We start from the raw sequence: 16,681 nt of genomic DNA, 5'->3' as shown, positions 1-16,681 counted from the left end.
TATGTTTGACAAGTGTGACGAACCTGTCAATCACTTTTCCAAGCAAGCTTCAAATCGCATGGAAAACGCTAGCATTCTGCAAGCTAAAAACGTATGCAAAACGCTTGTGTTTTGTGGGAAAATGCATGCGAGTTCCGCATGCATTTTACCCGTGGCAGGGAGTTGCAGAAATGCTGCGGACATTTCTGCAACGTGGGCATATAGCCTAAGGATGATCCCTCTACACTGTGACAACCCTTCAGATATTTGTAGACCGCTATTAAGTCTCTTTTCCTTCTTTTTTGCCAGCTAAACATTCCCAGATCCTTTACCCGTTCCTCGTCTTACATACTTTGCAGTCCGCTCACCATCCTGGTAGCTCGTCTCTGAACTTGCTCCAGTGTTTTTTTTTAAATGTGGTGCCCAGAACTGGACACAGTATTCCAGATGAGGCCTGACCAAGGAGGAGTAGAGGGGGAGAATTACTTCACGTGCTCTAGACTTCTCTTAATACATCCTAGAACTGTTTGCCTTTTTGCTGCTGCATCACACTATTGGCTTGTGCAGTCTGTGATCTGTTAACCCGCTTGCGACATGCACTGTACTAGTACGGCGCATGTCGCATCTCTCCCTTTGATGTGGGCTCCGGATGTAATCCCACATCTTTCCCGGCACGTCAGCTGTTTTGAACAGCTGACATGTACCCTGAACAGCTGACATGTACCCGGAACAGCTGCGGGTGGAATCGTGATCGACCCGCCACTATTAACCCGTTAAATACCGCTGTCAAACTGACAGCAGCATTTAACGTGCATTTAACCCGTCACATAATCGCTGGTCACCGATGGGTTGGCATGACAACCAGAGGTATCTCAGTGCCGGCTTGCCGTGAGCGCAGCCCGGTGGTCAGCTCTCATAGCAAGTGTGGTATTCTGCTACATATAGGTGATCTGATCATCGCCTGTATGTAGCAGAGCCGATCGGATTATGGCAGCTTCCAGACTATTGAAGCATGCCAAAAGTAAAAAAAAAAAAAAGGATTAACCTGATTGCTAAATAGCATAGCGAGAAAAAAACAAAGTAAAAGAGCCAGAATTATGTTTTTTTTAGTCGCGCGACATTGCATTAAAATGCAATAACGGGCGATAAAAAAAAATAATAATATCTGCACCAACATGGTATCAGTAAAAATGTCAGCTCGTTACGCAAAAAAATAAGCCCTCATCCAAACCTAGATCACAAGAAATGGAGACACTACGGGTCTCGGAAAATGGCGCAATTTTTTTTTAAACAAACTTTGGAATTTTTTTTCACCATTTAAATAAAAAAATTAAAAAAATAAATAACCTAGACATGTTTGGTGTCCATGAACTCGTAATGACCTGGAGAATCATAATGGCAGGTCAGTTTTAGCATTTGTACCTTTGACACATGATTAGGTTTTTAATATTAGACAGTGTAGGACTGTCCCGATCAGAGTTACCTTGTCGTGGTGGGATGGCTTTTATGCTATTTTTGATCAAAAACAGTATTACTAAAAACTCTTATTTAGATTCACTTTTTGCTTTTTACAGCAGGGTTTTTGCTCATTTTTTCTCTTGTGTGTTTTATGGCCAATGTGAACATGCGTTTATGTGCTGCATGTGTACCAACTTAAATCAAGCTCAATTTTTTTTTGTTTTTTCTTTGTATTATTGCATTCTGTGCAAGCCGGGGCATGTCCACCCTTTTCTAAGGCTAAGTTCACACTGTGTTAGTGCAGTCCGTTGAACACATCCATTAAACGGACTGCACTAACGCAAGTGCCGATGTTTGCACAGCGCTAGCGCAGATGGAGCATCTGCTACCTCCATCTGTGCTAGCAGTGCCGGACCCGGAAACGCTGCAGCCCGTGTCTCGGGTCCGTCACTCAATGACGGCACATCGCTAGCGCACGCCCATTGTGGGCATGCGCTAGCGATGCATCCGCCATTGAAAGTAATGGCGGTGTTAACGGACTTCGCTACACCGCGTTATACCGCGGTGTAATGTAGTCCGTTAAACGGGTCACACTAACGAAGTGTGAACCCAGCCTAAGCTGGAGATTGTGTATAGAGCACCCACAGGCTGGTGGTCTACTGGTTGGGCCCAGTCTTTTGTCTGCTCTTATTCACAGACAGTGTAGGACCATCCCCATGGGCGTGGAATGCAGCGCATATTCATTTCTCTTTAGCAGCGGGCACAGGAGTTAGCCAGAGCCGCCGGCTCCTACCTCTGTGACCCACTACTCCTCCGATATCGCTCCTCCACCTCAGCCAATATATCCGGACTATAACACCCCCCCCCCCCAATTTTCCTCCACATTTTGGGAGGAAAAAAAGGGGGCATCTCATAGTCCGAAAAATACGGTCAACGAGCCAATATTAGTAACAAACACACAGTGTGTGAAATAAGTATTGAACACTTCACCAATTTTCTAGGTAAAATATATATTTCTAAAAGGTGATATTGACATGAAATTCTCACCAAAAGTAACAAATTTAATCCACACAGGCAAAAAAAACAAACACATAGATGTTCACAAATGAAGTTATATGTAATAATGAGAAATGAAAGAAAAAAAGTATGGAACCTTGAAGAAAGGTGTAAAAATCCATGGAAAGCCATGACACCAGCTGAAATTATCAGTAATTAGAAAGCAATCCTATCACTTATTTTTCACCATCAGCTGGATCAACTGATGTCCTATAAAAAGGTGTCTCATTATCAAGGTGCCACACAAGAGACATCTCATGATGATAAAACCAGTGAGCTGTTAAGGTGTTACAATAAGGTTGCTAAGGTCTTTACCGATAGCATTGGCTTCACAAAGTTTCTAAACCACTGATGGTTCCAGTGAGCGCTGTTAGGGCCATAATCCAGAAGTGGAAATCATCATTTCACAATAAACGGACCACGATCCGGTGCTCCCTGCGAGACTTCAGACAGGAGTGAAAAGAATTATCAGAGTGGTCCTAGAGCTAAGGGCCGCCTATGGAGGGCTACAGAAAGACCTGGAATCACCAAGTACAATTGTTTCAAAGAAAACTATAAGTAATGCTCTCAACCTCCGTGGCCTGTATGCACACTCACCACACAAGAAATTTCAGTAATCGTGTTCAATACTTTTTCCTTGTGTCATTTATCGCTATTACACATAACGTTCTCTTTATTATACATATGGACGGGTCAGTAAAGTTCGGGGTCTGTACCTAACACCTACTGTTCAGGTACAGACCCTGAACTAGGACTTCTCCAGGAAATCCGTATTAATGTTCGGGTTCGGCGCCCCTAATATCGGGTGTTTTTCATGCAGTCATCTGCATGACAACATGAGATCCACTAGTGGGCTCTGATCGGCAGCAAGATCATTACCGCAAGTCAGGGAGCTGTGGATCATCTGACAGACAGCAGCTGTAACTCCAATCACAGCACCATCCAGGCTTGATGTCACCTGAAAATATATTAACTATTAACCGCACTTGCCACCGCCACAAGGCAAATAGGAAGAGAGGCATAATAATAGATGTGCCTTTTCTGGATGGTTGCTATTTTTAGGCTGGGTGGGGGGCAATATCCATGGCCCCTTACCAGCCTGAGAATACCAGGCACCAGCTGTCTGCTTTAGCTTGGCTGGTTGTCAAAAATGGAGGAAGACCCCACACAGTTTTTTTTTTTTTAAATTATCATTATTATTATTATTATTAAAATAATAAAAAAAAACAAAAAAAAAACAAATGGAATAAGGACCCCTCTATTCTTGATATCCAGCCATGATAAAGCTGACAGCTGAGGGTTGCAGTCTGCAGCCATCAGTTTTGCCATGCTGGTTATCTAAACTAGAAAGACCCCGCGTAATTTTTTAAAATTTATGTTATAGCGCAGGCATCTGCTGATAAATACTCCCATCAGCCGTGCATGCTCTCGCTGTTATTAGGCTGAAGAGAGTAGAACTCACATAAGCTGACGACTGTGACCGGTACACTTCTTACCACCGGCACAGCTGCTGGCTCAAGCTGTAATCTGACAGTGTGGGAACTGCACCTCTCTGACCATCGGTAATAACCTTACCGCCGATCAGAGGCAATTTTTGCTACACTCATGCACATGACCGCGTGTGGCAAACAATGGATGTTTGGGCCCTCCATTCATCTGAATGGGGTTTGGGAACTGTTCTGGTACCTGAACTTTTTTCTTTTTTACGTGTTCGGCCGAACCCACACATCAGCACACCACTCAATTTATGAGCATCTATAATTTGATTTCTTTGCCTGTGTGGATTGTGGTTGTGATAAGTTCATGTCAATAGAACCTTTAGAAATCTATTTTTGTACAAACTCCATCTATAACTAAAAAATAAAAAAAGCCATAGTCAGTCTCCATAATGCTAAAGGACTTATTGCAAAATAAAATTAAAAATTAAGTTGCACAAATATAATGAAATGATATATACAATTTAAAGTCTTTAATTCATTAAAGAACAAGCCGAGTCTGTGCCTGCTGAAAACAAGCCATCTCAGCTGGCGTCCTCAGATACTGCTCTATCTCACTGTCTGAAATATCCTCATCTCCAGTAATATCTTGGAGTTTATTGGGAAATGCAATGGCATGTGATCTTTTCCTTGGCTTGGTCATGCATGGTGGAAGGAAAGCTGCACTTGGATGCTGCAGATCAGAAGACTTGCTTTCTTCTGACCTTGTGGTGGCCATTTCCACATCTTCCAGAGCCTTCCTGAAAAGATAAGTCCTGTGCTTTAAAATGTCACCCAAGTGATATACCACATTGTTCTTATTTATGGTGAGCCTCTTCAGCCAGGGTAGCTGTGCGGACAGCTTTAGGCAGACTTCTTTAAGTTCTTTCAATCGCAATACCGCAGGAGGCGGCTTTTCGGTCAAAGTACTGCAGTGCGCAGGCGCCGGGCCTCTCTGACCTCTCCCAGCACCTGCGCAGTGCAGTACTTTGCTCTGCCCTCAACAGGGCAGACAAAGTACGCCTGCGCCGGAGCCGTGGCTGAAGATCAGAAGAGGACATCTTGGAATGAAGATGGGAGGCGCCGCAGCGGACCAGAGACGCCCATCCGACAGGACCAGCAGCGGGACCGCCCCTGGGTGAGTATAATATAACGTCTTTTTCTCCTCTTTCAGGTAACATCGGGGGCTTATCTACAGCATTACAGAATGCTGTAGATAAGCCCCTGATGCCGGTGGGCTTACCTCACACGCAATTTTCGGGGTGACAGGTTCCCTTTAATTTCAGCATTTGCCTTTCAAATTTCAGGCCTTCAGATGGAGATTGTCCACCTGAGGGTGGAAAAACAGTCCCTGGAAAAGAAGGTTGGGTATCGAGGGGAGGACCCAAGGGTCTGAGACCGACATGGTTTGTAGCCACGAGAACCATGGCCTTTTGGGCCAGAATGGAGCTATCAGTATAATTCTCCCTCCATCTTCTCCGATTTTCCAAATGATCTGTGGTAATAATATTATTGGAGGGAAGGCGTATGCCAGACTGAATTGCCAAGGGGCTTGGAGAGCGTCTAGAATGTCCGGATGATCCGCTAAAGATAGGGAGGCAAATTTCCGGACTTGCCTGATTCTTCTTATGGCGAAGAGATCTATTTGAGTATTCCTATGGGGTCGTCCTATCTCTTGGAAGACATGATGGTTTAGGCACTATTCCCCCTGCCTCAAAGTGTGTCGACTTAAGAAGTCTGCTTGTTGGTTGTTTTCCCCTCTTATGTGAAGCGCAGTAAGGGATAATAGATGTCTTTCTGCTAGATCCAAGATTTTCCCGGCTGAAGACATCAGAGTCTCTGATCGAGTACCTCCTTGTCTGTTTAGATATGCCACTGTGGTGGTGTTGTCGGAAAGGATTCTGACATTTTTTCCCCGGAGCTGTGGGAGAAAATGATATAAGGCATATTTTACTGCATTTAATTCTTTAAGGTTAGATGAGTTGTGGCATTCTTCCGTGTCCCATAACCCTTGGCAAAATTTGCTTCCCATAAGGCCCCCCATCCGTGAGGACTGGCATCAGTGGTTTTAGTATGAGATGGTGTTATTACCCATGGAACACCATTCATCAAATGGTTAGAGTCTAGCCACCACGTTAAGGAAGTTAAAACTTCCTGGGACAAAGTTATTTTTGCATTTAGGTGACCAAGTAGTCGTCTTTCCTCTTGGAGGATTTGGTGTTGCAGTGTCCAGGTATCGTATTGTGCCCATTGGACTGCAGGGATACAGGAAATAAGAGATCCCAGTAACGACATAGCTCTCCTTAGGGACATGTGTGGGTTATCCATCGCAGCTGTGACTTTATGTCTGATAAGTGATATTTTTACCTGAGGGAGAAGACATTTTTGGGTTTTGGAGTCTAGATGGAACCCCAGAAACGCTTGGAGTGACAGTGGAGTAAGTCTGGATTTGTTGATATTGATGATCCAACCTAGACCCTGTAGAGATGAAATTGCGTGAGCTAAACGGTCAGAACATTGAGAAACTGAATTTCCGATGACCAAAAAGTCATCTAAGTAGGGAACAATTAATGTCTCTTTTTGGCGAAGATAAGCCATCACCTCTAGAATTACTTTGGTGAAGATCCTTGGCGCTGTAGAGAGGCCAAAGGGCATAGCTGCATACTGGAAATGACGAATCTTGCCTTTGATTGTCACCGCTACCCTGAAGAATTTCTGGTATCAGTCATGAATGGGGAGATGGTAATACGCATCTTTTAGATCAATGCCCCCCATCATACAGTTTGGAAAAAGTAGCTTTATGGTGGATCTAATAGACTCCATTTTAAACGTATTATTTTTAATAAATGAATTCAGCTTTTTAAGGTTTATAATTGTTCTGAATGTACCATCGGGCTTGGAAATCAAGAATAGGGGAGAATAGAATCCCCTACCTTCCTGTTCTTCAGGAACTTGGACTAAAACCCGTTTTGATAATAGGGTTTGAATTTCAACCTCAAGGGCCTCTTGTTGTATAGGCGAGCTGAGGGATGTTAAAATACATGATTCGTGAAAGTGAGAGAATTGTAATTTTATTCCATCTCTGATTATATTTAAAATCCATGAACTGGTTGTTATTTTTTCCCCACTGAGTGGTGAAAATTTTTAGTCTGCCCCCTACTGGAATGGTTATATCATCAGTACTTGTTTTCTTTTGGGGGGGTTGGGTCTTCTGAACATGGTACCTCTGTTTGTCTTCTTTAGTGGCCCATGTCGTCGACCTGTCCGTTTGCCTTCTCCTGCCAAATGGCCTTCTCTTAAAGGCTCTCCTATAAAAGGGAATAGAGGAGTCAGGAAAAGCTTTTTTCCTGTCTTTTGCTTTTTTGAGTATTTCATCTAAGAGGAACTCACCCTCACATGGGATTGCGCATATTTTAGATTTTGACTGCGTGTCCCCTTTCCAACTTTTCATCCATAACGCCCGCATTGTTTACAAGACCTGCAGATCTTGCTGCCAGGCGGAGAGAATCTGCAGATGTGTCCGCCATAAAGGCTGCTGCGCCTTGTATTAAGGGGATAGCAGCCCGTAATTTTATTTTCAATTTGTTGGTCTAACTGGTCAATCCAGATGAGCATTGACCTGGCGGTGCAAGTGCTAGCTATTGCCGATTTCAATATGCCAGTAGTTGCCTCCCAGGATCTTTTAAGGGACGACTCAGCTTTGCGATCCAGAGGGTCAGAAAGCAGTCCCGCATCTTCTACGGGTAATGTGGACTGTTTAGAAGTAGAGGCAACAGCTGCGTCAACCTTAGGGATTTTGGTCCACGTAAGTAGCTCATCGTCACTAAACAGGTATTTCCGTTTTGACGCAGAGGGTAGAAAGCTTCTCTGATCCTGCTTCTCCCATTCTCTTTTTATTAATGCTTTCACTGCCAGGATGACTGGAAAACATCCCCTTTTTCTCTCCGCTAAACCCGCAAACATTACGTCTTGGGTGGTTTGTGCGCCTTTTGACTCCTCACACCCCATAGTGTCTCATTGATTTTACTAAATTGTCCACACTAAGGGAAAACATGAACGTCCCTCGATTTCTGATGATGATGATGATGATAGGGAGGCTTCTGAGAGTACAGCTTGGTCAGTATCGGAATCTGACGAAGGTGTTGGTATTTTAGATTTACTTTTGTGTGGCTTATCCTGGGACATAGCCTTTAACTCCTCTCTAATAATGGCGCGTAAGTCCGTAATAGACACTGCCGCTCCCTGTGTGGTTTCTTCTATACAGTCCTTGCAAAGCTTTTTAGGGTATGAGTCTGGTAGGGGCCGGCTACATAAGGCGCATTCCTGATGTTTAGTTTTTTGTCGTTTTTTTTAATCTGACCAAAATAAGACATAGCAAGAGAAGGAGAAAGAAAAAAAAGGGGAGATTGCGTCATCTTAATAGGCAGAGTTAAAAGTACCGGATCAGAAGGCTGAGGTCCTGTCCTGGATCTGTCCACCGTGTCGCTTTTACGACCGGTATCTGAAGATCCCCTGTTGGAGCGATCGTTGGCAGGGGATACTGGGTCTCCTGCTGTAGGGTCCATGGCACCTGGGGATGACATCTTGCATCGCCAAATAACAGTAATTGACTGATTTATATAGAGCGCTTTTCCCCTTTTTTTTTGTGCAGCACTGCGCATGCGCAAACCTGAGCTCGGCCTGGATGCCCCAGAAGTTCAGTGTCTACTTCCGGGGCGAATGCAATTATGGCGGTCGGCGAATGCATTTATGGCGGTCGGCGCATGCGTGGTCCGGGATCTGCACCGGACTGTAATTTGGGATGCTGCCCTCACTTACCCGACTCCTGTCGGACTGGGCTCCCCAGTAGTGCCGTTGCAGCCGCATGAAACAGATAATGCCGGGCGGCCCTCCCCGGACCCGGTCATCTGCATGCTTCCAGACGAGGAGGGAGCCGTCTAACAGAACTCCCCCGATGCTGCTTCCAGGCTGCAGCCCTTGCCGTCCCGGAGACACTGCACAGGCGGCGTGCTTAGGCCAGGTATCTTCCGTGGTTCTAAAGTCCTGTCGTTCCCGCAGGAACAGGAAACCTAAACTGAGGAGGAAAGGCGGACCGCCCCCTTTTATCTTTCTGTAGGTTTCCTGTTCCTGTGGGGCGGATCCCTCTCTCCAGTAGGGTGCTGTCGTGGCGAAGGGTAAAAAATATAATATAATGATAATATAATATAAGGATAATATTATATATATAATTGTCTAAGGGGCACTTCCGTCTGTCTGTCTGCAACTTCCGTCATGGAAATCCTGCGTCGTTGATTGGTGTCGCCAGCTGCCTGTCCTGGCTGCTGCGACCAATAAGCAACGGCCACAGTCCGGCCGAGAATTAGTTCCTCCCTACTCCCCTGTAGTCAGTGCCCGGCGCCCGCTCCATACTCCCCTCCAGTCAGCGCTCACACAGGGTTAATGGCAGCGTTAACGGACCGCATTATGCTGCGGGTAACGCACTCCGTTAACGCCGCTATTAACCCTGTGTTACCAACTTTTTACTATTGATGCTGCCTATACAGACCGCTAAGTCTTCTGGGTAATTTCGCAATGCATCTCAGGGAACAGAAGTTGGCGGCAGCAGCGCGTGCATCGGGACAGCTTCTCCTGGACGCCGGAGGGAGAGTATAGAACTTTTTTTTATTTTAATTAACAGGAATATGGTGCGGCCGCTGTTAGATACTGCGTGGCCGCTGTTAGGCTAGGTTCACATTGCGTTAGTGCAGTCCGTTCAACGCATACGTTAAACGGACTGCATTAATGCAAGTTCCGACTTTGGCACAGCGCTAGCGCAGATGCAGCATCTGCTAGCTCCATCTGCGCTAGCAGTGACGGATCCGGAAACGCTGCAGCCCACGTCTCGGGTCCGTCACTCAATGACGGCACATCGCTAGCGCACGCCCATTGTGGGCGTGCGCTAGCGATGCGTCCGACATTGCATTCAATGGCGGCGTTAACGGACTACGTTACACCGTGTTATGCCGCGGTGTAACGTAGTCCGTTTAACGGAGTCACTGAACGCAGTGTGAACTTAGCCTTAGATACTGTGTGGCTGCTGTTAGATACTGCGTGGCCGCTGTTAGATACTGCATGGCCGCTGTTAGATACTGCGTGACAACTATATAGTAGATAGAGATATACTATACTAATTGGGCAGCACGGTGGCACAGTGGTTAGCACAGCAGCCTTGCAGCGCTGGAGTCCTGGGTTCAAGCCCCACTAAGGACAACATCTGCAAAGAGTTTGTATGTTCTCTCTGTGTTTGCATGGGTTTCCTCCGGGTTCTCTAGTTGCCTCCCACATTCCAAAGACATACTGATAGGGAGTTTAGATTGTGAGCCAACGGGGACAGTGATGATAATGTGTGCAAACTGTAAAGCGCTGCGGAATATGTTAGCGCTATATAAAAATAAAGATTATTATAATTATATATATACACACATATACATACACACGCACACACATATATACACATATATACACACATATATACATAAATATATACACACACACATATATATAGATTCAAGATTCAAAGAATCTTTATTGGCAGGACCAAATACACATCAGTTTTGCCAAAGCAAGTGTATAAAGGCAATAGGGATAGGGACTGTGGGGATGTTGGGTAGGAGCTGTAGGGAAGGTGGATGGGGGCAGATCCATTGTGGGGGCTATAGTCCATGGTATAGGGGAGGTGGATGGGGGCAGATCCATTGTGGGGGCTATAGTCCATGGCATAGGGGAGGTGGATGGGGCAGATCCATTGTGGGGGCTATAGTCCATGGGATAGGGGAGGTGGATGGGGCAGATCCATTGTGGGGGCTATAGTCCATGGCATCATAGTTCTCTTTCTCGCAGTCTATGACATTCGCTCACATACCGCGCTGCTATCTCCACCGCTCTCTCTTCTTCTCCCAGCAGGATATATGTTTTCTCTTCCTCCTTCATGGTGATGAAGTCTGGGAAGAGATGTGAGAGTCTCCTGAAGTGAGTGTCCCTCACTGCTGAGTATTTGGAGCAGTGTAGCAGGAAGTGGGTATCGTCCTCTATGGCCTCCTGGTCAGTGTTGGCACAGTCTTTCCTCCCTGGGCTTGTAGCTCTGCCTGTGTCAGCCACATTCGATGGCCAGACTGTGGGCACTGAGTCTATATCGGCTCAGGATCTGGCGGTCTCTGGGGTCCGGGAGTTTCTCCAGATATGGCGCCAGTCTGTAGTCTCTCTGTAGGCTCCGGTACATGGTCAGTTTCTGTGAGCTGATGATATCATTCTTCCAGTCACTGACATACCTCTCCTGGCCTTCGTCTGCCATCTTCCTGATTCCGGCTTTTGTCAGGTTGTTGTGATTGGTGTTCTGGTCCGGTTGGGTTTGGCTGGGCTGTTCCGAGGGTTCTGGTTTTTCTGTTTCACCTACATGTATCAGGGCTTTATGGTGATGGGAGCTTGGATTGCTCCTATGCAGGTGAGCCCGGAATGACAGCGCCCTCTTTAGAACTGTTAGGTGTAGAGGGAATCTGCCCAGCTCGGCCCGACAAGCACTGTTGGAGGTGCTCCGATGGACCTGGAGAAGGTGCTTGCAGAATTCCAGGTGGAATATTTCTGTTGGACTGGAATCCCACTTTGACCAGTCTGGGTAGGTGTGAGGACCCCAGACTTCGCTGCCATACAGGAGGATTGGGGCGATGATGGAGTCGAAGATTTTTAGCCAGACCCTCACTGGTGGCTTCAGATGGTAGAGTGTCCTTCGGATGGCATAGAAGGTTTTGCAGGCCTTGCCTTTCAGGGTCTCTATGGCTTGTTTGAAGCTCCCTGACCGGTGAATCTATAGGCCCAGGTAGGTATATTTCTCTGTTCCTGTGAGGTCGCAGTTGTTGAGGATAAATGATGGGTGTTGGTCTGATCTTCTCTTTCTCCTCTGGAACACCATGGCGTTGGTTTTCTTTAGGTTGACCGGTAGAGCCCAGGTGGAGCTGAATTTCTCTAGGATTTTCAGGTTGTCCTGGAGGCCTTTCTCGGTTGGTGACAGCAGCAGCAGGTCATCTGCATACAGCAGGAATTTCACCTGAGCATCGTGGAGGGTGAGTCCTGGTGCTGAGGAGGATTCCAGGGCGGTAGCCAGCTCGTTGATGTAGATGTTGAAGAGCGTTGGACTTAGGCTGCAGCCTTGTCTGACTCCGTGGCTCTGCTGGAAATAAGCAGTTCTTTTGCCGTTCACACTCACGCTGCAGCGGTTCTCAGTGTAGGAGCTTTTGATGACATCGTAGGTCTTTCCTCCTATTCCACTCTCCAGCAGTTTCAGGAATAAGCCCGGGTGCCACACTGAATCAAAGGCCTTTTTAAAGTCCACAAAGCAGGCGTATATCTTCCCATTCTTTGTATTGTAGACGTGTCTCTGAATGAGGCTGTGTAGAGTATAGATGTGGTCAGTGGTGCGGTGGTTCGGCATGAACCCTGCTTGGCTCTTGCTGAGGACGTTGTGCTCGGTGAGGAAGGTGAGGATCCTCTTGTTCAGGATACTGTTGAACAGTTTTCCCAGGTTGCTGCTGACGCATATGCCTCTGTAGTTGGCTGGGTCATACCTGTCCCCACTCTTGTGGATGGGTGTGATGAGGCCTTGGTTCCAGGTACGAGGGAAGTAGCCGGCACTCAGCACAATATTGAAGAGTTTAAAGGGACACTGTCACCTCAATTTGGAGGGAACAATCTTCAGCCATGGAGGCGGGGTTTTGGGGTTTTTCATTCACCCTTTCCTTACCCGCTGGCTGCATGCTGGCTGCAATATTGGATTGAAGTTCATTCTCTGTCCTCCGTAGTACATGCCTGCACAAGGCAATCTTGCACAGCGCAGGTATGTACTATGGAGGACAGAGAATGAACTTCAATCCAATATTGCAGCCAGCATGCAGCCAGCGGGAAAGGAAAGGGTGAATCAAAAACCCAAAAACCCCGCCTCCGTGGCTGAAGATGGTTCCCTCCAAATCCAGGTGACAGTGTCCCTTTAACCATTGCAGCCTGTATTTCTGGTGGGCTGTACTTCAGCATTTCTGGTAGGATTCCATCCAGGCCACCGGCTTTTCTACATCTTATGGAGGAGAGTCTCTCGGTTACTTCCTGTAGTGTTATAGGTGTATCCACCGGGTTTTGGAAGTTTTTGATTTTTTCCTCCATTGCTTTTAGTTTTGCCATTATGTTTTCCTGTTGTTGGCTTAGTCCTTCCTTTGGAATGTCCTTATAGAGGTCTCTGAAGTATTGGAGCCAGAGGTTGCCATTTTGGATATGGTTGTTGTTTTACTTGTCTTTGGTGCCCATTTGGTTCCATAGTTCCCAGAAGGAGTTGTCTTGGAGGGCGTCTTGGAGTTGGTTAAGCTTGGTAGAGATGTAACTCTGCTTCTTCCTCCTGAGGATGGTTTTGTACTGCTTTTGTATGGAGTCATAGGCTTCCCTCAGACCCAGGTGGTTGGGGTCTCTGTGTTTCTTGTTGGAGGCTGTTCTCAGGGTCTTCCGTACAGCTTTATATTCTCTGTCAAACCAGCCATTGACCTGTGTTTCTTTTGGTCTCTTGTAGTCGACTTTTTTAAGGTCGGACAGTCTGGCCATTGCGTAGAATATATTGTTGAGGTCCTTTGCTGCTTGGCTCACTCCCTCTGGGTTTGGCATGTACTCGAGGTTGTAGAAGTGGTGGAGCATCCGCTGTATTTCAGGTCTGCTGGAAGCTTCTTTATATTTTAGTGTCGACATTTTGGACCATTTGTAGGATGGAGGCCGGGTGAAGAGGCCGATCTGCTGTGGCTTCTGAGTGGATGGTTTCTCTGTAAATTTCATGTACAGAAGAAGTTGGCTGTGGTCTGACAGGTGCGTTTGTGGGGTGACTATGAAGGCGCTGACATCTGCCAGGTTCAGGTCTGTAATGGCGTAATCAACTACACTCCTCCCTACATGGGAGTTTAGTGTATACCTTCCTAAGGAGTCACCCTTGCTTCGTCCATTAAGGATATGAAGTCCTAAACTTTTACATACGTTCAGGAGCTTTCTGCCACTTGTGTTGACTGTACTGTCATAGCTGTTTCTCTCAGTGTGTACAGGGTCTTGGCCGTCATTCTCTGCTCCAAGTATGTAGATGTTTCCATCTGTGGTCAGGAAGTCTCTCTCTCTCCCTGTTCTTGCATTGAGGTCTCCAAAGATGAGAACTTTGCCCAGGGCCTGATAATGGGCGGCTTCTCTTTGTAAGATCTCGAAGCAGTCTGGATTGAAGTAGGGGGACTCTGGCGGTGGTATATAGGTGGCACAGAGGTGGACATCAGACTGACAGGTGAGGATGGAGCTGCTGATTCTGATCCATATGTGGCTGCCTCCCTTCTTCACTGGTTTGATGTACTGGTGGAGCTCCTCTTTATACCAGATCGCTACTCCTCCTGAGCCCCGGCCCTGTTTGATGTTTTTATTTTTCTGGGCATGGACCAAGAATTCCTTGTATCCAATAGGCACCAGGGATTCGTTTTCGGCTCTGGTCCATGTTTCCAGGAGGATCTGAATGTCTATATTTTTCATACTTTGTATAAAGTCAGGGTCCTTTGTTTTAGATCCAAAGGTTGAGGTGTTGAGACCCTGGATATTCCAGCTGCTGATTGTAAGTGAAGACATTCTTCTGTGTGGTTTGTGTGTATATACCTTGTAATGAGTATGGCTGTGTGGGACAAACTGGATTTCTGAGTTTTATAGAAGTGCTTGGTTCCATCTAGTCACATTAGTCTTCTGCACAGTGCATTGAGCAGGTTCTTTATCTCATCCCTATCTCTGCTCTGCATGTGTACACACACACATGCATACATACATATATACATACACAGTAGCTGAAGAGCCCGGCGTTGCCCAGGCACAGTAACTGACTGTGGTTAGCTATGGCACCTCACTTCTCTCATTCCCCCCAACAGCTGCCATTTTGATCGCCTTGCATGTAGCTCTCCTCGGTGTGAGTGCTCGTCAGTTTCCCCTCGGTCAAGACGAAGCCGCAGTCCGCGCACACAAGCTGCTCCTGGGAGTAGTGCGCGTCCTCCACAATCTCCCTGGAGCCGCAGTCCGGGCATCGCTTACCCCCGGACATGTTTAGGCCTGAAGATGCGACTATGCGCCAAGCAGCCGGGTAAAAAAAATACGTTAATTTGGCTACGTTCACATTTGCGTTCTGCCGGGCTGCGTCGGGCGCAGCTGCGGCGACGCATGCGCCATGCGCTCCTATATTTAACATATTTTGCATGCATTTTGCGATGCATGTGTCTTTTTTGCCGCAAGCGTTAGGGCGCAGAGGACGCAGCAAGATGCATTTTTTTGCGTCCAAAATCCGGCAAAAAAAGGACGCATGCGTCGCAAAACTATGCGTTTTGCATGCGTTCTTGTTTGCGCTGTGCGTTGCGTCGACGACGCAGCCCCGCACAACGCAAATGTGAACGTAAAAAACGTCCTGCAGCGGCATCCATTGTGACGTAGCCAGTCCACAGCCATATATGGCACGTGGCTTCAGAAAAATGGCCGCTGCGCCCGGAACCTGCAGACATTTTTGCCATACAGTGCAGGTGCTTTTTGTTCCTTGTAGTGTCCAGCACGATGTGATTTGTAAGCGGAGTCCAGGAAACTGGCCAATTGCACTGCTGATTGTAAAATGAGCGCTGTGGGTCCTGTCTGTGCCGCTGGGTGGCGCTGTGGTACTGTGTACTGCTCAGGAGTGCTTTACTAATCATATGCTACAGCGCTGCATCAATGGGATCACAGGAGGGACAGGAAGGAGTCAGAGCAGCAAGGAGAGTCGGCATACCATCTACTTACAGATCCAATGTGCTCTCCATCTCCAGTCTAAATGTGTTTTAATTGCTGTCATTTAAAGGGAAGCTATCACCAGACTTTTGCTGCACTACGGAGAGCAGTAGGATGCAGGTGCAGAGACCCTGATACCAGCAATATGTTAACTTACTGGGCTGCCTGCTGTAGTGATTACAACTGTTTTCTGTGCAGATCTACCAGTTCTCTAATACTGAGCTCCAGTGTCAGTCTGCGGTTACAATGGCCCATTGTAGGGCATTTTTCACCTGCATGCAAATATTATACTACCTTCGTTCACAAATTTACCTCTATCTCTATATATATAATTGTCTAAGGGGCACTATTCTGACTCATGGATATGTAGAACGTAGTGGTGTCTGGATAGACCTTTCTTTTTAGGCGCTTCCGTATTCACCTGTACTCACGTTCATACCGATTAATCAGACAGCTTAACTCAGCCACGATCTCATGTAAGAAGACTCCAGGAAAAGAGGGTTGCTTTAACTGAAATTCTTGTATTATGATGAAAGTAGCAGGTAAAAAGGAATATTCAACAGAGGACATGTAGTAGGATGCATACAGATGGAGGAATGATAACAAAATGGAGAATAAGGGCGAGAACAAACATACATCACAGGGCTACAGTGAGAGAGTTGGGCCAAAATACAGGGAAAGGCAAACTTCTGCCTAGAAAGAAGGATCGAACACAAGCAATGCAAACATTGAATGATTTCCTAAGTCGTGAGACATGACACTCCCCGTCTGAAATCCTTGGATTTCACGATATCCGTAATTCTTCGAAGTCGTTCGAACCTATAAAAAAACAAGAGGAAAGAAAACATGCATGCAATAATAAACATCAAAGATTTTAAAGTCCAAAC

General features: G+C 46.5%; 1 protein-coding gene across 1 annotated transcript; it reads right to left on the bottom strand.

Annotated features, from left to right (window-relative positions):
• Positions 1-4,447: 4,447 nt before the first annotated feature.
• On the bottom strand, positions 4,448-15,087 carry LOC138674606 (transcription factor IIIB 50 kDa subunit-like). The gene is made up of 2 exons (XM_069762422.1): positions 14,916-15,087; positions 4,448-4,940 (listed from the first exon to the last, which is right to left on the bottom strand). The coding sequence occupies exons 1-2, from the start codon at positions 15,085-15,087 to the stop codon at positions 4,471-4,473; spliced, it is 642 nt and encodes a 213-aa protein (XP_069618523.1). The 3' UTR covers positions 4,448-4,470.
• Between the last annotated feature and the right edge of the window lie 1,594 nt (positions 15,088-16,681).

The sequence above is a fragment of the Ranitomeya imitator genome, chromosome 4 (assembly GCF_032444005.1).
Source record: "Ranitomeya imitator isolate aRanImi1 chromosome 4, aRanImi1.pri, whole genome shotgun sequence".
Taxonomy (NCBI): Eukaryota; Metazoa; Chordata; class Amphibia; order Anura; family Dendrobatidae; genus Ranitomeya; species Ranitomeya imitator.
Note: the sequence above shows the minus strand (reverse complement) of the source record. Positions and strands in the feature narration are given on the sequence as shown.